The sequence below is a fragment of the Lissotriton vulgaris genome, chromosome 9, assembly GCF_964263255.1.
Source record: "Lissotriton vulgaris chromosome 9, aLisVul1.2, whole genome shotgun sequence".
NCBI lineage: Eukaryota > Metazoa > Chordata > Amphibia > Caudata > Salamandridae > Lissotriton > Lissotriton vulgaris.
The window spans coordinates 913,314,744-913,340,743 of NC_141697.1; the positions used below are offsets into that span (position 1 = coordinate 913,314,744).

At 45.0% G+C, this 26,000-nt stretch overlaps 1 protein-coding gene across 2 annotated transcripts in view; it reads left to right on the forward strand.

The window, feature by feature from the left end:
* Positions 1–26,000, forward strand: part of NPRL2 (NPR2 like, GATOR1 complex subunit) — a 192,951-nt gene that overhangs the window by 42,533 nt on the left and 124,418 nt on the right. For both annotated transcript variants that reach the window (XM_086938716.1, XM_086938717.1), the window contains exons 6-9: positions 10,492–10,628; positions 17,754–17,851; positions 22,698–22,734; positions 24,800–24,893. In XM_086938716.1, coding sequence (XP_086794842.1) covers positions 10,492–10,628; positions 17,754–17,851; positions 22,698–22,734; positions 24,800–24,893 — 366 coding nt within the window. The remainder of the gene's footprint in view (positions 1–10,491; positions 10,629–17,753; positions 17,852–22,697; positions 22,735–24,799; positions 24,894–26,000) is intronic.

Consider the following 26,000-nt stretch of genomic DNA (forward strand, 5'->3'; position numbering starts at 1 on the left):
AACACTCTTCAGACACCCCCTCCGCCCCCCAACTCGTCAACATGACAACTTTGGTACGGGTAATCCACTAAGAGGTCTGTCACCCCCCACAGACAATTAACTACACAATAATAGAACAATAACCTCACACGAAGTGCTTCCCTAGCTCAGTTCTCAGTCTCTAGATGCCCACTAAGCCTCGGGAAAGTCTTAATGTCTGTTGATGGCCAGCCGGCCCCGATTCTCAGTCCCCATCGCCATTGTTTGGTGGCTGCTGGTTCTGCTTGTCTGGAGCCTGGAGGTTCTGCTCAGTTGATTCTAAGCATTGAATACTTTCAAGCAACAAGTGTTCACTAGGCACGTCATCTGAGTCCTCCCTCTTAGATAGTTCGGTGTGGCCAGTATCTTCTGATCGGTTCAGGGAACGCAATGGGCGTGAGCGAACCACTTTGTCTCCAGACTCTGATAGGAGCGTGTCCGTATCTCTGGGTTGCAATTCTCGCCCAGGAGTACTCCCCGCTGAGTTCGGGGCTCAACCCTCGTCGTCGGCGTTTATCTTTGGGTCTGTCCTGGGACATGTCCCCTCGTTTCAGTGGAGGTTGAGTGGAGGTGCTCTGTGTCGCACGCCTTAGCTGCGGACGCTCCTCGATCCAGGACTACGCCTCTTCAAGGTTCTGAAAGAATAACGTGGAGCCTTAAAAGATGACCTTCAGTTTGGCCGGGAATAATAACATATACTGGAGCCCCATTATCGAAGTTTGACCTTGACCTGGGCAAAGGTCCGTCTCTGTTTTTGTACGTCACAGGAGTAGTCTGGAAAAATCATCACTCGGGTGTTATCATAGCGGACCTCTCCTTTTTTCCGGATTTCCCACAGTATTAAGTCTCTATCCTGAAAGTTCAGAAAACGTGCTATCAGGGGTCGAGGAGGGGCCCCAGGTGGTGGAGCAAAATTTGGCATCCTGTGCGCCCGTTCTATAACAAAGCAGGTTGAGAACGGCGTCTGTGGTAGGGAATTTTTCAGGAAAGTCAAAAGAAATTGCCCCGTATCAGACCCCTCTGCTTTTTCCGGAAAACCAACAAATCTCAGATTATTCCTTCTGGCCCTATTTTCCGCATCCTCCACTCTCCAGGCCACTTCCGCCATGGATGCCAAGATTCCTGTCACATCTTTCCACATGTCATGAGAGACATCTTCAAGTTCTGAGATGCAGTGTTCGGTCTCGGGCACTCGTTCGGAGATTTTGCGGCGATCGTGTTGCAGCAGCGTAACCTCTGAGCGAACCTCCGCTATCTTCCCCTCCAGGTTTTCTCTGGACTCACAAATAGCTTGCAGGATGGTTGTAGTGTCTATGGGAGGAGGGGGCCACCCTCTTCACCCGACAGAGCTGGGAGCACTTTGGCGTAGTGGTCCAGTTTACCCTGTTGAGATTACTTGGGTTCTTTATCTTTCACCATCATGGGCGGTCGTGCAGGAGCAGCCGACCTAGCAGGTGTCTTCAGAGCCACCAATGCCAGCGATTTCTTGGTGTCTGCCCCACCTGACGGCCCCTGGGCGGTCCAGTGACATCCAAAGCAATGCACAGTCGCTGAACGGGTTTGGGGAGTAGTGTAGGGCTCCGCAGGCCCCCTCCCAGGCGTCCTGGCCCACCGAGAGAGGCACCAACGCACCTCGTTGGTGAGGCCCACGAGGGACCGTTCCCCAGCAGCGGTCCTGGACATGCATCGGACAGGAAGAGCAGGTGGTCCCGGTTGGGTGGGAAAGCTCATGCCGAGCTCCCAGTGATCGTCGGGCGTGGCGCAGGAGAGCATGTGTTCTAAGGATGGCACTTATGGCGGGGCATAGCTCAGACACCCACGCCTCTCACCTCTCTACCGGCAGACGCAAAGACTCCAGAGTGGCAGCAGGATCCACCCACGCCAGTGTTGACCATCGATGGCGCCGTCGGGCAGCGAGGCCGTGGGTGGCCACTCACTGACTCCGCTGTCCCTCCCAGCCCCAGGACTCAGAGGAGCGCTGCCGATCCGGTCCCCTCCGGTGATCGGGAGCGAGGAGACGCCGCTCTGTGGGAGACCGCGCGCCAAACGTCGCACCGGAAAGTCTCCAATATGGGGTCAAGGAGCCTCAGCACAGTGGTCAGGGGGATCAACAGGTCCCAGAGCCCAGCAGACATCAGAAGTTCAGCCCAGCAGCGAAAAGGAGCAGGACCTCGGCAGGATACCAATACGAGCCAGCGGAACTCACGAGCAGCTTCGCCACCAACCTGCCGCACCCCACTTCACCCTATCATCTCACCTTCGGCTCCAATGTACGGCCAGATGTCAGATCAGGGTCAGGGGGGGCCAGTCCAACCTCGGTGGCACAGAGCTCAGGGCAGACGGCTGGTGCCACCGCGACACCACTGCGTCCGCCCGCTGTTAGAGCCCACCTCACGGCCCCACGGGAAGCAGTTCACCAATGGAGGGGGCCAGCACCGCAATCCCCTCGTGCCTGGGCTCTAGGCCACTCCCACAGGAACCGGAGATGTGTAGGAAGGGCCACCGCATCTTAAAGCCCTCATCAAGTTAGTTTTACTCTCCAGTGTTGGTTAGGTGTCTCTTGACGCCAGCTGAACTTCTCTTAAGGTTTGCTGTCTTTCCAATTCACCATTATATCACAGAAAAGTATATTTGTGCAGGTGGTGGTGCTGCAGGGACTTTTTTTTCCTTCCATCTTGGGTACTTTTGTTTTTATCCTACGTTCAACTGTCCACTTTCTTTGGTGAGGTCTTATTAGCCCCTGAATTCCTCTCCCGCAGGCACGCCTGGGACTTGAGTGTCAAGCCTCTTCTGTGGCCCCTTGTCTTTTTGACATACTGTGGGGTCACTCTGCAGATTCCAGAGCTTCCCATCACAGAAATGAGGCAAATATTTTTTTTAGTTAACGTTTGAGGTTTACAAGGTCTGATGAGAGCCACACAATTCACTTCACCTTGGATTCTCCCAGGTATCTAGTTTTCATAAATGTACTGGTTTGCAATGTTTCCCTAGGTGCCGGCTGAGCTGGGGACCAAAATCCACAGCTACCCACTTTGCAAAAAAAGGAGCTGTTTTGAGTGGAAAAATGTGATGTAACTATGTTGCGTTTTGGTTTGTTTCCTTTCGTGAGCACAAGGCCTACCCACACAAGTGAGGTACTATCTTTATCGAAAGACTTGGGGGAGTGATGGGTCGAAGGAAGTTTGTGGCTCCCTGCAGAATATAGAAAATTTCATTACAGGAATATGACGAAAATATGTTGTTTTAGTCAAAGTTTGCGGTTTGCAAGGGATTCTGGGTAAAAAAAAACCTGGTGAGCGCCACACGTCACCCCAACTTAGATTCCCCCAGGTGTCTAGTTTTCAAAAAAGTACAGGTTTTCTAGGTGTCCTTGGGTGCCATAGATCTAGACCCAAACTCCACAGCTACCCCCTTTGCAAAGAAAGAGTCATTTTTGAGTACAGGGTTCGAAAAATCAAAAACAAATTCACTAGATCTTAAGGTCTAGTAACTTAAAAAAGCTACTCAACCTAACTGTAATGCACTTGACCTCTGTCTCTGAAAGCCAAGCAAATGGGACAAGTTGATAAGATTTAAAGCAGGGGTGTGGAATTTATTAAAATATCTACTTGTCCATGGGGCAAGTTGCTTCATAAATCTACTTGTCCTGTAACAAAATCTGCTTGTCCCTTTGGTGCCATGTGGTTCGGCGACAAATTATGGCAGCAATCTCATTATATAAGAGCTCTTATATTTATTTATTTAGAAAGTTTTATAGAGCGCGAACAAGATCCTCACGGATATCAGAGCGCTGTACACACATATGAGACACAAAGACATAAGAATCGTTAACAAAGCATTTTCTGCAAAGATGAGCAAATGATTACACATAGATTCAAGGCAAGGCAACAAAGGTGCATAGGTGGTCTGGATGGTCATTGTCATAGAAGGAAAGATAGTGAGCCTTGAGATTTCCATAGACTATATTCATGTGAATTTAGCCAAGAGGATCGATTTTACTTCTTTTTTGAAGGATGCCGTGGATGGGATAAGTCTGGTTTCTGGAGGGAGAGCATTCTAGATCCTGGGCGTCATTCCTGAGAAGGAGCGTTTATATGTTTTTTTCTTGTGGAATCTTTGTGGTTTCAATAGGAGATTTTCCGTGCTTCTTGTGGCTCTAGAGCCACCGGAGATTGTCAGTTTCCGAGCGAGATAACTAGGCGAGTTGTGATGTATGGCCTTGTGCATCATGCATGCGATTTTCAGGTGTATTCTAGCTTCGTATGGCAGCCAGTTCAAGGATTTTAAGTCGGGAGAGATGTGTGAGCGTTTTTTTGAGCCAGTGATGAGTCTCGCTGCGGCATTAATAGAGGCTCTTAGGGGTGCGGTTGTCGATATGGGGAGGCCACAGAGGGCGACACTTCCATAATCCACTTGAGGGATAACTAGGGCTTGGACTGCAGTCCTGAAGTCATTGCTATTAGGAAGGGTTTCAGCTTCCTCAATGTATTTATTTGGAAATTAGCTCCCTTCGTTGCATTACTGATATGATGTTGCATGTTGAGATTAGAGTTGAGGGTTATGCCTAATGATTTCGCTGAATCCACGATGGATGGTTGGACGTTGAAAGCAGTAAGATGTTTAAGCCAATCCTGCATGATGGAGACTTTTGCGGTAGGTGCTATTAGGAGGAATTCAGTTTTTAGCGCGTTCAGTTTGAGATGATTCTCTGCCAGCCATGTCTGAGTATTCTTTAAAGTTGTGTTGAGTAGTTTGATGTCTTAGGGGTGTGTATTTTAAGGTAGAGTTGGGTATCGTCTGCGTACATGTGAAATTGCACGTTAGATGCTTGAAGCAGTGCGGTGAGTGGTTCCATGACTAGATTGAACAATGTCGGGGATAGGGAGGATCCTTGTGGGACACAGAGTGTAACTGGATAGCCTCTCTGATTATGCCAGGGCTCATACCATAGTAGTTTTTGAATACTAGCAATCCCTTTATGTTGCCACATTTCTGCAGATCTACATACTGGGACTGAAGGTAGTGGTAAGCAATAGTTCCAGGGTTGGAATGCCCTTTAAGTTTGTGCAAATCTACTAACTTGGATGTTTTAAGGGTTTTCAACAACTCTTCTCTAATCTTTTCCCATACTGAGACGTGTTGGAAATGTACTCCTGACAATGGCAGGAGTAAACCTTCTTCCAGAGTTGGGGAAAAAAGTGGTTGATGGGAAAATGACCTTGCAAACACTCAGGTTTTCGCATGGAAAATCTACACATGCATATTTGCTCATGATAAACTGCAGTTCACAAATATTTTCTAGGAGTACATTTCTTGCCCTACTTCTATAAATTCTTGTAAATTCACGAAAGCCATACAGCTGCCCCTAATTTGGTCTGGCGTTAACCACGACCTTTTGTGTTTGTTAGAATTCTCTCTCCCTCTCTCTGTGTCGGCTGGCTTCACTGTGAGTGATGGCATTAAGCTCTTTCACAAGGAGTATATTGGCACACAAAGTAGTTTTGTTCAGTGGCAGTAACTAATGTGGCAGTGAGTGCTTTTTTTAGACCAATTTGTTTTTGCTTTTGCCAATGTTTGTCATAATGGTGAGGGCCCGGCAGCTCTCACATTAAGTAGGCTTTACAAAACCATGCCAAAGCAAGTCAAGTATTGGAAAAACTAAAAAGCTGATCACTAATTTCAGACCTACTGGCTTTGCCAAAGCTTGTTTATTTTTATGTTTCTCATAATCTTATTGAAACTGGTTACACTGATTTTCCAATATGAATATTTTTGCGAAATACTAGCATGCACCAACACATTTTACTAAATGATGCTGCAAAGAAACGGTACCTGAAATGTCAAAGTAGTTTAGCAAAATGTTTTTTTTTCCTACTTTCATTTTTTTAGGAACATTTTATATTGAAAGCAGAGAGTCATTAATCTTGCTCTCAAGCTTCTGCAAATATTTGCATTTAATCAGAGAGCATTCTGGGAGCATTATGCATAGCCTCATATTGCTAAACTTTGAAACCGTAAGTACACATTTTTATACTGTAACCACTGTCAGTAGTGCGATCAGAACATACATTTACTTAGAGCGCTCACCCTAATAATAAAGGCTTTCAATTAATGAACCATGAATACAAGTTTGAACAGCATTAACATAGGCACACAAATAATAACTTAACTTCAGGCAGTGCCCTTCCCTGACCCTTAATGTGCTAATGCAAACTGGCAGCCAAAGGGTTTCTGCTGCAGGGGGTTGGGCCTACTTGTCCCAAGGACAAAATACACATTAAAACTTGTTGCCCTTGACCCCAAACAATATGTCCCGGGCGTTGGGTTATATGAATTCCACATCCCTGTTTAAAGACATTTTTATTGCTCATTCACTTTGTGAGCAATAAAGATGCCTTTAAATCTTGCTATCTTGTCACATTTGTTCTGCTTTCAGAGACAGAGGTCAAAAGTCAGTTTGTCTTCCTACTCACCTGAAAGGGCGAGTAGGACCTAAAAATAGCTTGGCCTAATTAAATCTGGCTCGCAAATGCGAGCGGGTGAGCCGTGGAGAGGAAAAATGTGATGTATCCATGTTGTGTTTTAGGCTGTTTTCTGTCACGGGCACTAGGCTTAACCACACAAGTGAGGTACTATTTTTATTAGGAGACTTGAGGGCATACTAGGTGGAAGGAAGTTTGTGGGTCCACGTGGATTTCAGAACTTTCCATCACATTAACGTGAGGAAATTGTATTTTTTTAAGTCATAGTTTAAAATTTGCAAGGGATTCTGGGTAAAAAAAAACCTGGTGAGAGCCGCTCAAGCCAACCCATCCTGAATTTCCCCAGGTGCCTAGTTTTAAAAAAATATCGAGGTTTGCTAGGTTACCCATCTGTGAGTTGGGGCCCAAAATCCACAGCTACCAACTTTACAAAACATGGTCAGTTTTCAGTAGAAAAATGTGATGTATACATGTTGCGGCTTGGGTCGTTTCCTGTCGCAGGCACTAGGCCTAACCACACAAGTGAGGTACCATTTTTATTGGAAGACATGTGGAAGCATAGAATAGTAGAACATTTGCTATTACCGATTGGATTTCTCTGCATTTTTGTTTTCCAAATGTAAGCCAGTGTGTAATAAAGAAGACATTTGGAAAAATGTCCTTCAAATCATATGCTAGTACGGGTACACAAAAATTCAGTGATGTGCAAATAACTACTGCTCCTAAACACCTTATTTTGTGTCCCTTTCAGAAATACGTAGGTTTCCTTGATATTCAGTTTTCACTCTAAATATTTCCCCATATGAGTTTGTCTATACTTGCAACACAACGAAAACCATTCTACAGGGCAGCTGTTGTTGGCTCTGGGTACTCTTGGGTTCTTGGAGAATGTATAAACCCTGTATATGCCCGCAACCAGAAGGGTCTAGTGTACGTTATGGTATATTGCCTTCATAAATCGGGGATTGTGACAAAAAGTAACAAATTAAATCTTTGCCACAAATGGCTCTTTTTTCCTACTACTATTCAATATTTCTTTATTTCAACAGTTAGTTTCTTTGGGGAAACCTTGAGGGATCTACACATATGACCCTTTGCTGAATTCGGTATTTTGTCTACATTTCAGAAATCTATAGCTTTTCTGGAATACTCACTGGTTTCACACTGGATTCCACCACAAACAGAAAGTAGGTTGAGAGCACAAAAAATAAAGAAAATTAGCTACCTCTTTGAAAAATGCCAAAACTTTAGGGAAAAAAAATGTATTCACCCCTGCATGTACCTGAAACGTGGGAAGATGGAGATTTTTGCACAGCAAACGTTCGTTGATGCCATTTGTAGCTAGAAAAAAGTCACTTTTATCCAGAGTACTTTGTTCCTGTATTTCCCCCAATACTCAAAATGTAGCTACATTTTGCCTATTGTCTTAGTCCCCTCCAGGGTAATGCACAAACCCTGGGTACCTTTAGAATCATCGGGATGTTGGGGGGGGCACAAATTTGGGTTAGATACCTTATGTGGAAAACAGTTATGGCACCCTAAGTGAGAACTACCCCAATTAGTCAACAAAGGGCTCAGTACTGGGGGAGGGGAGAGGGCTGCTCAGCTGTTAAGGGGTTAATCTAAAAGCTAGCTACTTCATTCTACATTATCTTGTTTTTGATTTCTGAGAGTTTCTAGAAGATTGACAACTGTGTGTCGTTTATGATGTTATTTAGAAAATGTAGAGTTTCATTGAACAAAAATAGTTTAAAGGGCATCAGGCCACTTTCTGTTAATATTTTTTGCAGAGAGTTTTTAACAACAATTAGATTGTTATAAACGTTTGGGCACGGATACTGAAAGATAGAGTGAATGCGAATTTAGGACGGGTCGTACAGAATCCCTTCTCTGATCTCAGTTGATGGCTACTGGGACTGAAGGCACTTAGACTTGGCTCACTGACTTACAGTGCAGCTGGCCTTGTGAGACAAGAATAGCATACCTTGCCAGATCAATGGACATAGAGCTGTATTGTTGAAACAGATATGCAGCTGTGTACCATCCCTGAAACTCAAAATATGTCTTCTTTTTTGCTGTGCTAGAATGAGATCAGTGCTTAGAAGTAGGAGAACTAGGGTAGTGTTGCTATAGACATATATTAACTATCCTGTTGGAGCAGTTCCTCTTATTTCCACTTTTGGATAACATTGCTGCTGCCCTTTGGTATCGCCATTTTATTTGTCTTTATTGTGGTTACTATTCATCTTGTGTGCACTAGACTAGGATTTTGATTTAAAATAAATCTTTAAAATCTATCCTTGGCGGTTCTAGTGTTCTTGAGTTTGATTATCAATGAAAGAAGGTTTGGAAGTTCGACTAACGTTTCATGGGATTGATTGTTGCCTGAAACACATCTTGCTGAAGTAATGTTCAGTGGGTTGTGGACTGGATACAGTGCTAATAGTTTACTGATTTGAGTTGGCACGTTGACTGAGATCTTAGTGCCAAGGAGTCTAGAAAACCGGCCTCGGTGTTTACAGAAAATCTAGAGAACATATCATTTTCCCTACTGCTGCTGACAATCCCAGCCACATGGGGTATCATCTATCCTTTGGCAGAGAAGAGATAGGGGAAGAAACTGTAGGTGGTGGCTCCGACTGCTGCCTGATGAGGTGAAACCCAGAGATTTCTGACATTGCCACGTCACAACCGTTAAGCGGCTCAGTTAATGCTAAGTAGCACTACCGAAGGAGAAATACGAGTTTTGGGAGCAGAGCTTAGACCTGGGGCTAGTGCAGCACCATCTTTTTGGGCTGCCCGCCCCAATGTTAATCCATGATCGCAATCATGGTTTTGTTTTAAGCCTGGAGTGTACCACAATATCTTTATAACTATGAAACCGATAGGCTGACTAAGCCCAGCAACAGTAAGAAAAAAATTACTTGTGAGATGTTTGCGAGTAGTCCGTGTCCACTGTAATACTTTCCTTGTAAAAAAAATAAACAAAAACAGCTGTTCAATTTCCCAGTCCTTCAACTGCAGGTTTGTAAATCATCATTGTGGTTTGTGTAACGAGGCATTCCTTAACAATCAAATTGATTTACAGTTTGGAATGTATGAAATGGTTCAGCTACACTCACAGTTGCTAAATCGGAATTAAGTATTTTTTCAAAAACTATTGGACAGATTCAAATTAAATCAAAACGTCTGCCAATCCTGGCATCATTGAGACACACAAAGAGAATAGAGTTACATATTTTGCTAATGCCAGGCTCCTCAGTTCCACCTCTGCAGTTCCTGCTCACTGCTCCTCACAAGTAACGAAGCCTCCTTCAGAGTAATTGTGAAAATGCTGGTGCGGTCTAAGCAGTAAGGACTCCGAGCCATGCACTGAGCAAAGTTTTCTGTTTCATTGACTGATCACACTTAACACACACACAATCTACTCCAACGTTTTTACCACCTTAGGTAACTTCCCAAATTCTGCATGCACTGGTACTTTTTTTCCAATAATAAATATTGGCTGTATTGACCTGCGAATAGCTAACGGGGGGAACTTGTCACATCTTGTTCCGGGTACTGCAAAATTACAAGGCACTTCTAATCAAAGCCTTCGCCTTGTACTGCTGTTAAAATGTAATGAATACATTTTCCATGCCTAGATTGTAAACCAAGTTGTAAGGGCAAATAATTAACTCTTCTTCTATGAGCGGAGTGTGTCTGTTTTAACAATACGTAGTGTCAAAGAGATATACCAGGCACTGAAATACATTCACCCGTTTCAAAATCAAAATACCACCATTAATATGCAATTTAATTTATACCCCCATAGTGCTTTACCATGTTTCCATTTTTAGATGTTTGAAATCCATAGAGTCGTCGATCTTACTCATGATTATAGATTCCTTTGTAAGCTCACTTATACATGCATCTAATGCTCCAGTATGGTTGGAATCTAAGGAAGTGCTTCCAACACTAGAAATAACACTATTTGTTTTTCCCTTTACAGATGAATCTAATACCATCCACCTTAAAGTGATTGAACAGCGGTCAAGCCCACCCATTGTGCAAGAATACGACGTGCCTGTCTTTACAGAAGAGCGTGGCGACTTCATCAGCTCGCAGTGGGACCTCACCACCCAGCAGGTGGGTTTAGGCCACTTACCAATATGTACATGGGTTAAGAATGCTACCATGAAGTAAAAGGATACAGACAGATCACCAAAAGAGTGACATCAGGTGAATGTAGGCACATCACAACCCAACAGGTAACCTTCAGCTCAGGTATACAAGCAGTGTACAGCCCTTAGCCCTACAAGTTGGTTCTGCAGCATACAGGTACAAACATCTCAAGACACATAAGGTGGATTGAAGTAACTGCCCACCTCAAAGGAACATACACTCCCATCATGTGCATCAAGACAGCTTAACACCCAGTAAGTGGATAGGAGCAACTCACCACACAGTAGGTGTTACAGTTGACTGAATGCATCAGCATATAATTTGTGGACCAAGCTCATCATTACCGTTTGAGTATAATTCTCTTGCACCATCAGACATATCAAGGCAGCTTGCAAACTAGCAAGTTCAGGTCAGTAGTATCATTTGGGTGCAGGTGTCTCGCCATCCAGCATTTGTTATCTGCAGCTGATACTTTTGTTCAGTTGCAAACAGTGTAAGCAATCCAACTACTTCCCCCATTACAGTCTGTATTCTTTTTCACTACCACCTACATCAGATCTTCCTTCTAAATGGGATCATCTGAATGGAGGAACTAATGCCTTGATCTTCTTAGTGCAAGGTAGTATGTGGGCAGCACATATCTATTGATAAGATTTTGGATCACAGGGGCCCGAGTTCCATGCAAGGCTCCGTAGACCAAACAAAATGATTTAAAAGATTCTTTTCTCCTCATCTAGCCAGTGTTTATGCGTAGCTTCTGATATGAATTCAGCAAGCAAAGTCAATTCTTATGGCCTTATTCTGTTCACACTCATTCTAAGATTATTCAAGACTGACACTAGGACTGTCTGTGTGCTTGCCAGGGCGAAATCCAATTTGTGCAGGGTCCATCATATGCTGCTTAACATGATAGGGCAAATGCTTGACTTAAGTATTTCTCCCCTATTTTAGCAATAGAGGTAAGCAGTGATATTGGTCTATAATAGGATTCCAAAGATGGATCTAGATTAGTTTTCTTTATAACACTTTTCTTCCATTCATACAATATTATCCCGGACGATAAAGACTGATTTAGGAGTGCCGACAGGGCCGGCTTTAGGGCAGTGCGACTGGTGCGGTCGCACTGGGCGCTGACCTGTGGAGGGGGTGCTGACCTCAGGGAGGGTGCTGTGTTAAGCGCTAACTTATGATTGGAGAGATGAGGGGCACTTTTGCATGGTGGTAGGGAGAGAATTGGAGGACTTCATGGGGGTAGGGGGCGAAAAAATGTATTGTTGCACTGGGCGCCACGAGTGCTAAAGCCGGCCCCGAGTGCTGATAGTGAAGAAAGAACCATTGTAGTCAAATTATGTAAAACCTTGGTGGGGCAGATGTAATCAGGAGATCCTGACCTAACTGATATCAGCATTTGGCGAGTAAGAGACTCTTGAATACAACGAATGGTGTCAATTACAGGAACTTCTTGCTAAATGAGATATATCAGATGGATTATCTTTTTGTCCATACCATTTGAATGATATCATAAACTGATTATATTTTATCTACGGAATATGAGGAGAACCTATCACCAAAGACTTGAATTAAAGGGATAGTATTTAATAGGTAAGAGGACTTGTAAGTTCTCACACTGTTTTAAAGGGGCTACTAGCTCCATTAGTAATTTTAGCTTGATGAAGAATGAGCTTATACCAACTGAGCTGTAGTCTAAATGTTTGGTGCACCGAAGATGAGCAAGACCAGCACCCTTTGGTTTTAGCCTGTCTTACTGCTACTTTTTCATTTCTTAACTCATGAGTGTGTGGATGTTTTTAGAGAAACATGGCTAGTGGCCTTCTACACTTCTTCATCAAAGGCAACTCTCAAATTTTGTATAAAATACGAACCGCATCTTTCCGGATCTAAAGTATTGAGCTGTACTGCAATGCTGTTTAGATTTCAGGAACTCCTCTGAAAGGTTAAGTTTGTGCAAGAGTCATGATAAGGTCAGGCCTACTCGATGATTTGCCTGCTTGAGGTTGATGCTGGCTAGTGGGATCATGTGTGTGTTGAAGACGGTCGGGCTCAGGGACGATCCTTGCGGAACTCCACAGAGGAGGTTGCTGTCATCCACCGTTTGGACTGCATTGTATGGACAACACATATGCTCATTGTTAGATTTGGGGGTTCTCTAGTTGGCGTAGGTAGGTAACTTTGACCAAATAGGGACCCTTGCATCTAGTCAGGGTAATGGGGTACACTCCTAAAATAACCTCTGTTCACCCCCTTGGTAGCTTGGCACAAGCAGGCAGGCTTATCTCAGAGGCAGTGTGTCACTACAGATGGACACCACACCAGTTGTAGTATAAAGAGAAGTCTTTTTATATAGACTTAACACAAGACCACAAATGACAAAAATCCACACTACTGTACTTTAAAAATTGTAGAAATAGCTCAGTTCTCTTTAGATGGTAAATTCGACACTTTAAGTTCAATGTACCTTTGGATGCGTAATGCTATATATCGAAAGAGTTGCAGGGAGCGTGATGCGTCGGTTCCTTACATGCAAGAACGGTGATGCGTCGCTTCCCTACTGCTGCATAGGAGACGGTGATGCGTTGGTTCTTTTCTGCATGGGGAGGTGATGCGTCAGTTTCTTACTGCGCTTCCGTGGTGGTGCGACCTGCAACGCCGTGATGCGATGAAGATCTGGTACAGTGAAATAAAATGGCGTCTTCATCTTGATGCGACAACGATGCGTGCAAGCCCAGCAGGCGTGCGGCGACTCACCAAATCTTCTGAGCAACGACGGCCCTGCGACACTCTTCTCCTGTGATCCGACAGCGTCTGCTGCGACGGCGACACTCTTCTCCGGGGATGAGAGGTGCTTTGGTGATGCGATGCCGCAGCGGCAACAGCCTTCTTCAATGACGGGATGACAGTGGCTGCGGCGGCGACACGCTTCTCTTGTGATGCGATGGCGTCTGCTGCGACGGCGACACTCTTCTCCGGCGATGCAAGGAGCTTCTGCGGTGTGTCAGAGGCGACACCCTTCTTCAGTGATGCGACGAGAGTGGCTGCGGTGGCGTCACGCTTCTTCTTCGTGAGTCGCGCTTCCAGCTCCTTGCAACACGCAGTCCCTCAGAAGGCCCAACACAAAAGCAGGCACTTCAAAAGAACTCAGGGGAGCTGGTGGGTGAAGTCTTGTTATCCCTGAGACTTCAGCAGGAGGCAAGCTCAATTTCCAAACCCTTGGAGATCCTTTAGAAGTCGATGAAAGTAGCACAAAGTTCCTTTCTCCTTTCTTTGGCAGTCAGGCAACCACTGCAGGCTAACCCCTCAAGCAGCACTCAGCTTAGGGATAGGCTCCTCCTTCAGTTTTTCTCTGGTTCTTCTCCTCAGCAAAGGTTCTTCTTGTTTCCCAAAAGTGATCTAAATTTCTGGGGTCTGGGTCTCACTTTTATACACCTATTCTCTTTGTTCTCTGAAGGCAGAGAGTGTCTGTACCTAGTCCAAACCAGTTCTGGTCAGTCCTGGAGCACTTTGTTGACAAGACTCCTTCTTTCCTTTGACCGTGTGGCCAAGGACATCAAACGCGCCACAGGAGGTGGAGCCAGCATTGTGAAAGGCAGACACAGCCCTATTCAGGTCCCAGGTGCTCCCCTCCCCTCACTCTACATGCAGATGGGTCTATTCAGCCCTGTGCTGACTCACCCTGTCTCCCTACTGGAATCCCCCAGCCTCTGTCACTCAAACTCCAGACAAGGAATACACAACCTAGCAGAGGCAGGATTGGATAGTTAGGCAAGAAAATACCTACTTTCTAAAAGTGGTATTTTCAAACACAGAATCTTAAAACCAACTTCACTAAAAGATGTATCTTATCCTTCTGAGTTCAGGCATACTAAACTCGAATTTTTACCTAGTTCCCTGAGTCAGTTTGGATTATAAGATGTTATAATCAATCTGCCCATTCTGGCCTATGGGGAACAGGTAGCCTTGCAATAGTGAAAAACGAAAATGGCTGTAATTTACTATCGGGACATGCCACACACATCAGGGCATGACCTACCTTATACTTACAATGCACCCTACCCTTGGGCCTACCATAGGGGTGACTAATATGAAAAAAGGGAAGGTTTTAGGGACTGGTAAGTGGGCGCATTTGCCCAGTCAACATGGCAGTACCAGACTGCACACAGGCTCTGCAATGGCAGACCTGAGACACACTTTACAGGCTACTTCTGTGGGTGGCACAACCAGCGCTGCAACCCCACCAGCAGCATTTGATTTACAAGCCCTGGACACACGCAGCGCACTGTATTAGGGTCTAATAAGTAAACCAATCCAGCCAATCATGGAGTCACTAATCCCTACATCAATTTACCATAGGGAGCACTTGCACTGTGGCACTGAATAGCAGTGGCACTGAATAGCAGTGGCACAGTGCTCAGAGCATCTATAACCGGAAAAACACATGAGATAACAGCAAAAAATTTAAAGGAGACCCACGCCAATGGTGCCAGGTCTAAGACTCATATTAAACCTTTTGCACAGAACGCAGTTGCATTGCTATGTGGCTTGTATAACTGGGAAGTCACTGGGTGTTCACTTTATAAATGTTAATTCCACACAATTGAATCTTGGATTAGCTGATCCCACATATACATTTTCTTTTGTAGCCCTGAAGAAGTTGATTGGGATATCACCCACAATGAAACACGTGTCGGCTGGGCAATCCATCTAAAATAAAGAACATAGGAACACCCAATGACCTTAATCATTAAAAAGAATAATACCTTTGTATTGAGTTTTTAATATGCAGTCACAATACAGTGATAAAACCATATCACAAGTGCTGATTAATTTATTGTGTGCATAGGATTGTGTTACATGTCAATAGTGGACGGTGCCAAGGGTCCCGTTTGAGGGTTCAGGGTGTTATTTTCCCTCACCTTTTTGCACTGCATCGATTGGTTACATAGAATTGCGTGTACTCAGGAGGCGCCAGCTCAACACAAGGGGAAAAAAACAGTTTGTTTTCGCTAGGTAAATATGGATCTTATAATTTCAGTCTTTGAAACCAAAAATCAGCAAGGGCCAGGGGTCAAGTAAGTACCAACACTGCACCACCAGTGGCACAGGGGCGGCAAGGTGCAGAGGTCAAAATCAGAGTTCAATCCAATGCTTTCCATTGGAGACAGGGTGTGCCTGGAGCCATACTGCTTGCGGATAGGTAAATAGGTTGTAGGGGCCAGGCTTTGGGGGTTAATTTAAGGACAAGAGGGGCCACAAAGCAGCACCAAACCTACACCACCTGCGGCACGGGCGTCCGGGTGTAGGGTGCAACTTTGACGTCAGGCGCCCAATGCTTTTCAATGGGGGTTTTCTTGGTAAAGAGGCTTCAAGCCTGGTACCGGAGGTTGCAGGAGGAAGACCAGCAAGAGCAGAGGTAAATTGGGATGTAGAGGGTCTTGTGGGCACAGTCGGTTTAGCTCAACAAGACCCAGGGACTTCGGGTGTAGGGGTGCCTTTGGACGTCAGAGGCTTGTTTCGGGAGTCAGTGTCAGATGGGGGGACCCTCTGGATTCACTCTGCAGGGGCCGTCATGGAGGGCAGGAGAGGTCAGCCAATGCTGGACACAAGGTCAGGATCGCCGGGAAGACTTCACTGCACAGGTGAGCCATTCAGACTCGGGACGTAGGCGTCTGGTGCAGAGTGGGCTACGGACGCGGATCCACCTGGATTCGGAGTCTTTGGAGTCTGTTTTTTCCGGACAGGTCCACTGTCCTCAGGAGATCGGAGTCTTTGTTGAAGGCAACAGTCCTCCCAAGGGTTTTGGAGGTTGCTGCTGCAAGAGAGGTCGCGGGGTCGTGGAAGAGCACTTGTATGAACTAGCATTTGTGTCTGATTACATGACTGTTTGACATGGATTTTGAGGAATGCCTCTCTTGTGTATCCGATGTGAATCTGACCTAGGTTGGTGGTGCTTGAAATTCATAACCTTTCGATGATTTATTTAGATGGTCTGTGAAATATTTGGTGTTTTTGTTCATTTTCCAGTGCTCTTGATAATCTCTACACAGGACCAAATTTATCCCAATTATCGCAAACTAACACTCTTATCACCACCCACCTCTGCTAAGAAGCTAAGCACTAAAAAACAATGTATCTGGACGACCTCTTTAGCAGCTTTAGTGCACACCAGCTGATACGTTAGAGCATGTACTTCTGTGGTGGGTCTGTGTTCCTTTCTTTTCAATCATGTACACTCAGCAGTACTTAAATCCATACATTGAACACTCGGCAGAGAGGGATTCAGTTCACTCTGCATGCTCATTAAAAATCACTTATTCAAGACAATTCTTAGGTTCTTTTTCTCCATGTTTTATTAGACTAATGCTGGCTTAAACAGTCAAACAACTTTTAAGTCTAGCTTTAAAGACGGTCCTATAAAACCTCAATATGCACACTTACACCACCATTCGTAGCTAGTACAGCGTTTGTTCTAAAGCTTGCATTCGAGTATAGTCGTCCTTAACAGCTAGTATCGCTGCACCACCACCATCACTATGAACAGCACATACGTTGCTGGGATTTATTCTTCACCCAGACAGTCATAGCTCCTACATTATCTCCAAAGTAAGCTCGCCTGCATTTGTCTTAAAGCCAGCTACCTTCCATCAGCGCTCACAACAACCATTCGAAGACCATCCCTTCCACAGTCTGTAACCCAAACACCATCCCTCAACAACTTTTATTTACACCATTTACCGCAAACTGCATTAAATGGCGTTTTATCTGACCCGTCAAATCACAATTCAGTTGTTTACGAACGCTGTACATGACAAGCTTATCCAAGTTAGTGACAATTGGTACTTTCAAACCATTGACCCTTGATTTTGTTGCTGTATACCATTTCCCACACCCTCCCCTTTAGCCGATGCCCGTACACCCTCCACCAATGTTGCTTTATAAATCCATTACTACTGTGCTTCTAGGATATTCTTCCACAGAACCTAACCAAGTCACCCATATTATATTTTCCTACCTTTTTCTATTCTTCACGTTCATCTTCTTAAAAATAGCCAACATTTTCTCTGTTTTTCTCAGATTTTACCGTATATTGATGGATTTCGGCACATTCAGAAAATTGCAGCTGAAGCAGATGTAGAACTGAATCTGGTTCGGATAGCCACGCAGAACCTTCTGTGAGTAGAGAAGCCTTGTAAAAGTTGGCAAATGAGGGGTGCAGTGAGTGAGAAGAATAATAAAACTGAAGGCAGAGTGTTCAATGCAAATTGTGAGTTTTATTAAAGTCTAGTTAATGTTGGTGCCATATAGATCTGCAGTGCCTTTGAACCTGTGAGAATTTTGTGATGCAGTCATCTGATAGGGAACATTGGTTTTCTTTTACACAAAAGCTGAAAACATCTGGGTGAGAAGTAGTGCTAAAAATTGCAGTTATCGTGGCGTGCAGTTTGCATTTAAACTAATGATGTTTGAATCAGAGGTACAGAACAGCTCGAATACCTATCAGTAGACCAACACTGGAGCTAAGAAAGAAATTGGCAGGCGATCTTTCTGAAGTTTGGTACATTGAGCAATGACTAGCCAGCCGTACTTAGCCAATCTCAAAACCTTGCCAAGCTTTTTCACAGATAGGATATTGTAGAGCAAGGAGAGCAGGAACAGTACTTTTATTAGGGATGAATGGATGTTGAAGGCTCCTGTTCCCTGGTTGCTGTGGAACTGTTTGGTTGTTGAAAAAGTAGAGTATTCAGGTCGTGAAAGTGACAATGGCTATGAAGCAAGGCTGTCTTCTCCTACAATTTTACATTTTCCATCAGTCCCAAGCTTTTCAGAAACAGTTAAATCTTTCCCATGTATCAACTGGAGCAACATTTTGTAACACCTTTGTTACTGCTTTATTACCAGTCTATCCTCATTGGAATCACATTGTATCCAGTGGCTTCCTTCTTTCACTTGTACATGAACTCTTACCATGCTCTAATCTACTGTACGTGATATGCATGTTCCCTGTAATACACGTGTGCCCAGGCAAAGTATGTGCCCCTTTAAAATACCATGGTCGGCTAAATGCTATGTCCTCCGTCCTGGTGAAAACTCTTTTCTATAAACGGCAATTAATGAACCCCTACAAGAGGATCTGTTTCCCTGCAAGTATACATTTTGTGCAAATGTGCATGCCAGTCTCTGTTTTTGTAATGCAGAAGAAGGTCTGTGTCCTCAAGACGTTCTGTATCTCTGCAATACGCGAAGTATGGTCCTCTGTAGGGAATGATGTGCTCTTGCAAGATGCCACAATACTCCTGCACCCTTCTGAAATATTCTGAATTCCAGAAAGTTTCCATGTGTGTCCTGTAGTTAAAGGTTCTGCAGCTTGCATGCTGCTATCAAATGGCTAGTTAAATGTATACTTGCGTGCCAGGGGCTACATATTTAATCCTTGCACCTGTAAGAGATCCAGGTTAAAAGACAGGCTATTGACACCAATATTCTATTGTTTTCTTTTGTAAATTGGCATATCTGCACTCCAGTAAGATGTTCTGAGTCTATGCATGATAGTAAATATTTGTGCATCTGACATTCTGCGCCCCTCTAAAATGTTACAATGCGCATCACTGTAAAACATTCAGTTACTACAAAGTGCCTTTGTAAAATGTTTTGAGCCCTCACCGGATGCTATGTGTGGTACACATCATTCATTGGCAACATGTGTTGCTGTCACAATAAACAAGTACAAAATAAGACATAAACGATTAAGGAGCAATAAGTTGTCTGATGCCCCTATTAGGTTTTGATGATGTGACCCCCGTTAAGTCGTTCACCACGACAGCAAAATGGCATGTTCCATTATTAATTGATTTATTTCCTTGTAAGGTGGCTTGAACGCACACCTTCTATATTATTCAATACATGTACAATACAAATAATGCTCCCCCATGAAGTGGTTTAGTGACTGCTCCGGAGGCTGGGCTGTTATAATACGTCACTAGCTACAATGTGTAAATAAGCCACCTAGGGGGGTCCGCTCCCTTGTACAAGTACTGTCAATAGAAGCTCCATCATCTAAACCTACTGTTTGACAGTAGTTGTACACAAGAGCTGAAGACTGGAGCGTATCTGACTGCCTGGTAAATTTGTATGCCAGGAAAGGTGCCCTCTGTCCCTCTACCCATCTGACCCGACTTCAGCACAGCGCTCCCTGCCCGACTCGTCCCTTACCCACAGATGAAGGCTCTCGCAGAGCTCGGAGTCTGTGTCGGAGGTTTATTTTCACAATGCAGCTAGTGTAGTTGTATAACAGCCCAGCCACCGGCACAGTCACGTCAATCAATCAATCAATCAATCAATCAGAGTACTTGTAAAGCGCGCTACTTACTCGTGAGGGTCCCAAGGCGCTGAGGGGAGAGGGGGGTGCTGCTACTGCTCGAAGAGCCAGGTCTTGAGGAGTCTTCTGAAGGCGAGTAGGTCTTGGGTCTGCCGTATGTGGATAGGGAGGGTGTTCCAGGTCTTGGCAGCGAGGTAGGAGAAGGATCTGCCGCCGAAGGTCGTTCGTTGGATGCGGGGTACAGCGGCGGGGCGAGGCTGGCGGAGCGGAGCTGGCGGGTGGGGGTGTGGAAGCTGAGTCTGCTGTTCAGATAGGCTGGTCCGGCGTTGTGGAGTGCTTTGTGTGTGTAGGTGAGGAGCTTGAACGTGATCCTCTTGACAACGGGGAGCCAGTGTAGGTCTCTCAGGTGGGGGGTGATGTGGCTACGGTGGGGGACGAGTTCAGCTTCAGACGGCTGCTCCTCATCCAGTCGGCGACGGCCTTCATTCCCTCGTGGAGGTTGGTTTTGGCGGTGTGTGGGTCCTTGGTGAGGGAGAGGATGAGCTGGGTGTCGTCAGCATAGGAGATGATGTTTAGGTCGTGATGGTGGGCCACTTGTGCGAGGGGGGCCATGTAGACATTGAACAGCATTGGGCTGAGGGATGAGCCCTGGGGGACGTCGCAGATGATGTCGGTGGCTTCGGATCGGAAGGGTGGGAGGTGAACGCTCTGGGTTCCGCCGGAGAGGAAGGACGTGGTCCAGTCAAGAGCCTTCTCTTGGATTCCAGCTTCTAGGAGGCGTGTCTTGAGTGTGATGGCAGACCGTGTCAAAGACGGCTGACAGGTCCAGGAGGATGAGGGCTGATGTTTCGCCATTGTCTAGTTGGCGCCTGATGTCGTCTGTGGCGGCGATGAGGGCTGTCTCGGTGCTATGGTTTTGTCTGAATCCGGACTGGGACGGGTCCAAGATGTTGTTGTCTTCCAGGTGGCGGGCTAGTTGCATGTTGACGATTTTCTCGATGACCTTTGCCGGGAACGGGAGCAGGGAGATGGTCCGGAAGTTCTTGAGGTCCTGGGGTCCGCTTTAGGCTTCTTGAAGAGGGCGTTGATTTCAGCGTGCTTCCAGCTTTCCGGGAATGCGCTGTTTCGAAGGAGATGTTGATGACCTTCCGTAGTTGGGGTGCGATGACTGCGTCTGCTATGTTGAATTCGTGGTGTGGGCACGGGTCAGACGGAGATCCTGAGTGGATGGAGTTCATGACCTTGCGTGTCTCATCGTCGTTGATATTGGACCAGGATGTCAAGCGGTTGGCGCTGGTGGTGTTCACAGGGGGGGTGGAGTCTGGCGTAGTAGGGCGGTCGTGGTGCTGAACCTGTCGTGGATGTCAGCGATCTTGCAGTGAAAGAAGAAGATGGCTAGTGAGTCGCACAATTCTTGTGAGGGCGGAATGTCGTTGGCGTTGGCGCTGGGGTTGGAGAGTTCCTTTACGATGCTGAAGAGCTCTTTGCTGTCGTGTGCGTTGTTATCCAAGCGGTCTTTGAAGGAGGATCTCTTGGCTAATCTGATGAGATGGTGGTGTCTGTGGGTGGAGACCTTGTGGGCTGCGTGGTTGTCTGGTGTGCGTTCGTGGAGCCATGTCTTCTCCAGTTTCGGTGAACCAGGTGGCTCTCTTGTTGGCGTGGCTGTTGGAGGGTTTCTTGAGTGGGGCAAGGGTGTTGGCGCAGTCGTCGATCCACTCTCTGAGGTTTCGGGCTGCGGCGTCTGGGTTGGTGGGGTCGGTGGGTGGGTTGTTGGCGAGGGAGGTGATCAGCTGGTCTTCGGTGACTTTGCTCCAGCAGCGGCGAGGCAGCTGTTGAGTGCGGTGGTGCGTGGTTGGTTTCTTGAAGGTGAAATGGATGCAGCGGTGGTCGGTCCAGTGGAGTTCAGTGGTGTGGTCGAAGGCGACGTGGGAGCCTGTGGAGAAGATGGTGGGTGCGGTGAAGAGTTGCCTGAGGCCAAGGTTGGCGAGGTTGTCGATCAGGGTGGCGGAGTTGGCGTCGTTGTTGTTCTCAAACCGTGCCACCTCCTAGCCGTGTGCTCCTCGACAGCTCCTGTGCGTGGTCACCTCGTTGCCGTGTGCTCCTCGACAGCTCCTGTGCGTGATCGCCTTCACTCCTCACAAGCTCCCATGCGTGGTTACCTCGCCGTTTGCTCCTCGCCAGTACCTGTGCAGGGCGACTGTTGTGCCAAGCGCCTCCTGCAACAAAACCACTAATGACGGGTTCAGGTCTTGGGGGATACTTTCCTTCCATTTAGTTAACACAAATCCTGGCTGAGCTGTAATCATTTGTGGCTGCCTCCTGCAACTTCAGCAGAATTGACAGGTCACAGCGTGGCTGCTAGGCTGCTGCTGACAAAGTAAAAAAAAACAAGCCGTGAGCGTGCACATGGGGTGTCCATGTGCCCTCGCTCGCAAAAGTGAAAGCGTGGGGGAGCAGGAGAAGAGACTCTGCTAACGCCGCCGTACACGCTCACACCTCAGGTCTCCAAAAGCGCATGGTCACAGCCATTGTCTCCAATGTGTTTACAAGCTTGTGCACCTCTCCTGTCCCACTTCGCTAAGCGAGTCGGCGACAATAGAGTTCGCTTAGCGAGCAGCTTCGCTGCGTCGCTAGGCGAGACCTAAAAAACGTCACGTTGATGCAAGAGTCTAAACACTGCTGACTGTCTCTTGTTTTTGTAGGTACTATGGAGTGGTGACCTTGGTGTCAATACTGCAGGTGAGCATTATGGGATATAACCTTTGTGTGAATATTTTGGCCTTTTAGGTGCTGCGGAACTGACTGTGCAAAGCCTATGAATGGCCCCTTCTTCAAATGGCTCGCTTGAGAAAACGTTCCCCTTGCTAAATGCTAATGTCGAGACCTGAGGAATACTTAGGCAGTGTGACCCTGGCAGTTGGGTCTGTTCTTTCCTAATTTGCATAAGAAATTGATGGTTGTAGGACACATTCCCATGGCCAAAATATCGGCCTCCACGTATGTCGTGACCATGATCTGGACTCCAAAATACTGTCAAGATAATTGTGATTTTTTAAAATATTAACTAGTCTATGGTGACATTCTGTGAGTCCATGTTATTGTCATGGTATATGTGTGGGTGATATTTCATCCACGATAATGTGGTAAAACTCTGAAATTAACATGTTGCTTTTGCTTAACTACATTGATGGATGGGAGATCACTCCCTTCCAAATCATCCAAAACAAACTGACAATCACAACTCAGAAAACAAGATGGCGTCTTTCACCTTTGAACATAGTAAGCATAGAAACAGATCATGTATTTCATCAGTTTGCCTTAGCTGAACAGATTAAAATTGGAAAACATATTTGCAGGACTAATTAGAATTCTGCTCTTCAAGGTAGAAAGCATGGAAGCTACTCAGCTGCACTATCCTCCGAATCACCTAAAATTACCCTATTTTATTTTTAGAAAGAATCACAGCCATACCTTTAAGTTTGATGTTCTAATAACTAACCATTTCTACAAAATATTTCTCGAACGAGGTATACAAAATCTAAGTAGCAGTTGAAAATGTTTACGGTTACAAATCACCATAAAAGACCTACGTTTTAACGGACTAAAAATGTTGGTGGAATAGTGTTAGCATATAAAATTTGTCCTCATGGAAAATGGACAATTTATGTCCATATTTAAGTTCACTATAGACCTAATTATTTTGCCTCGGTGTCATAGTGGCTCGTAAAAATGCACAGGCAGAATTGGCAAGTATTGGTGCTAACCAGAGTTTAAAGTAAAGCCTCAAGAAAGTGCTGTGATGGGCATTTTGGCACAGAAATTAACAGATGGCTTCAATCAGTGCAAAAAGGCAAAATATTAAAATTGATATAAAATATTTTAAACCGTTCCGCATATTTTAAAACCACGGCTGAATAAAGATAAATTAAATCTCATGATGAACGGCAAAATGCGAGAGGGGCAGGATAGCTCAAAGTTCGTATGCAGTTCAGGCATGTGCCAAAATATATCTTCCTATAAGAACATCAGAATCTTATGTTGCTAGCAGCTTAACACCAAAACACAGCCAATTTACGTATTAAACAATAGCTTATCGCTGTTAAACAAACATTCCTCATTCCACCTCTTTTGCTAAATAATCGGTCTAATTTGCTCATAGATTGATTAAATCGTATGGTCACAACTGCAGAATTTCCTCTCATACTAAAAATTATCACATGGCAGCACATTCTGCTACCATATTGGTTAAAACAATTATGACATCAATATTTGTGTTCATTCGACAAGGGAGTGTACATTCATAGTAAATGAATTAGTGATTTAAAAAAAAAATGTTTTGACACAATCTACATGCTCCTGAGTTAGACTTATTACACCATTTTGGCAATAGATCATAAGAGGAAAATTGACCAAAACGTAATTGTAATCGACTTATTTTTAAATGGCCCTTGAACGCCTCTGTGAAATAGCTTTGTGGTTGGAGGCGTGTATATGGATTAAGTGTGAGCCAAGCATAGCTCCTTTTGCTGAATCTTTGTTTTTGGAGCAGTTGTACTTGAAGGACTTGTAGACACCATTGGGTAGCTTCTCTCCTTTGAGTTTTGGGTCAGGTTGGATTACCTGGTTTAGCATGAGGACCTCGATTGTGTTAGCTTTGGGGCACAGGAAGAGTCTTATTGTTGCTGACACAAAATTCTGACAATCTTGCTTGTTATAGTTATTGAAAGCGGTTTTCAAATGTGGTTTCTGTTTATTGTTCACTAATCTACTACCCTTTTTTCTCTCTTCTTATTTACTCTTCCAGTACTCCAATGTATACTGTACCACGCCCCAGGTTCAGGATCTTGTAGATGACAAATGTTTGCAGGAGGAGTGCCTACCCTATGTTACAAAGCCAGGTAGGCCCACCACATGCAGAGATGGAAGAAGGGAGTTGGAAAGCAGATTTGGTGTAATTGTTATGGTCATTGGGGGATTAGTACAGAAAATGATTGATGTTTTTTTCTGTAATGGTCTCCTTGCACTCTTGATAGGCAAAGTGTTAATGTGGTTGCGTGTGACTGTCTAATAAGTGGCTGTGGTAATGCCTTCATTGACTATGGATTACACGCCTAAGGTAATCTTTAGTGTGGCTGGTGGTACATCAAGTCTAACTAAATGGAGACTTAGTTGTGTAGTTTATTCTGATTCATTGGATGCCAAAGCTGCTATTATATTGGGTTTGTCCGGTGAATAATAATGCAGAGGTGTTGAAGCGGAATCTTATTCTATGCACAATACTTTATTTGTGATGTTGCGTCTAGTTGGGTGGAAAACAACACTTAGGTAATGTAGTTGCTTCTGGCGCAATGAATAACAAGACTGTTTTGCTCTTTGTGGTTAAAAGTGTTGCTGCATTATATGCTGACCTTGTGGGTCTTTCATATGTCTTGGGGACTCTCTGACCTACTTAGTGCTTTTCCACCAGGAAATAGGACCCATCCACAGCTGCAAACAAAACATGAAATGTCTTCAAATATTATATATTCATGAAGACATTAGCAAATAGGAGAGTGAGACAGAATTTCAAAAGCAGAATTAAAACACTGATTTTGTACAACTTGCATCTATCTGGCAGAATCGCATCCAAGCTTTGCCGAATGGAGACGGTATCAGTCATTTGGTTTTGCTGGCATTCTTAGGATCACACCTAGGCAACGCACCAGAAGTGGCTTGGGAAAGGTCATTTCCAGGTTGTGACAGTATCAAGTATGAGCCCTACTGCCCTCTCTAACAAGCAGGCTAATAAATAATTTACCATTGAGTTACAGGGATAATAAACATACAATATCAAAGCCAAAGGAGGTTAAAAGACTACAAAGGGTTAATATATGCTAATAATGATTAAATATTCAAGCAGGTCAAACCTGTGATAAGAGGATAGGACAAGTCCTACTGTAGAGGTGCAGGTAGAGTGAAAGAACAAGAAGTGGAGGGCTTGAAGGTGCAAATTAAGCACCTAGATA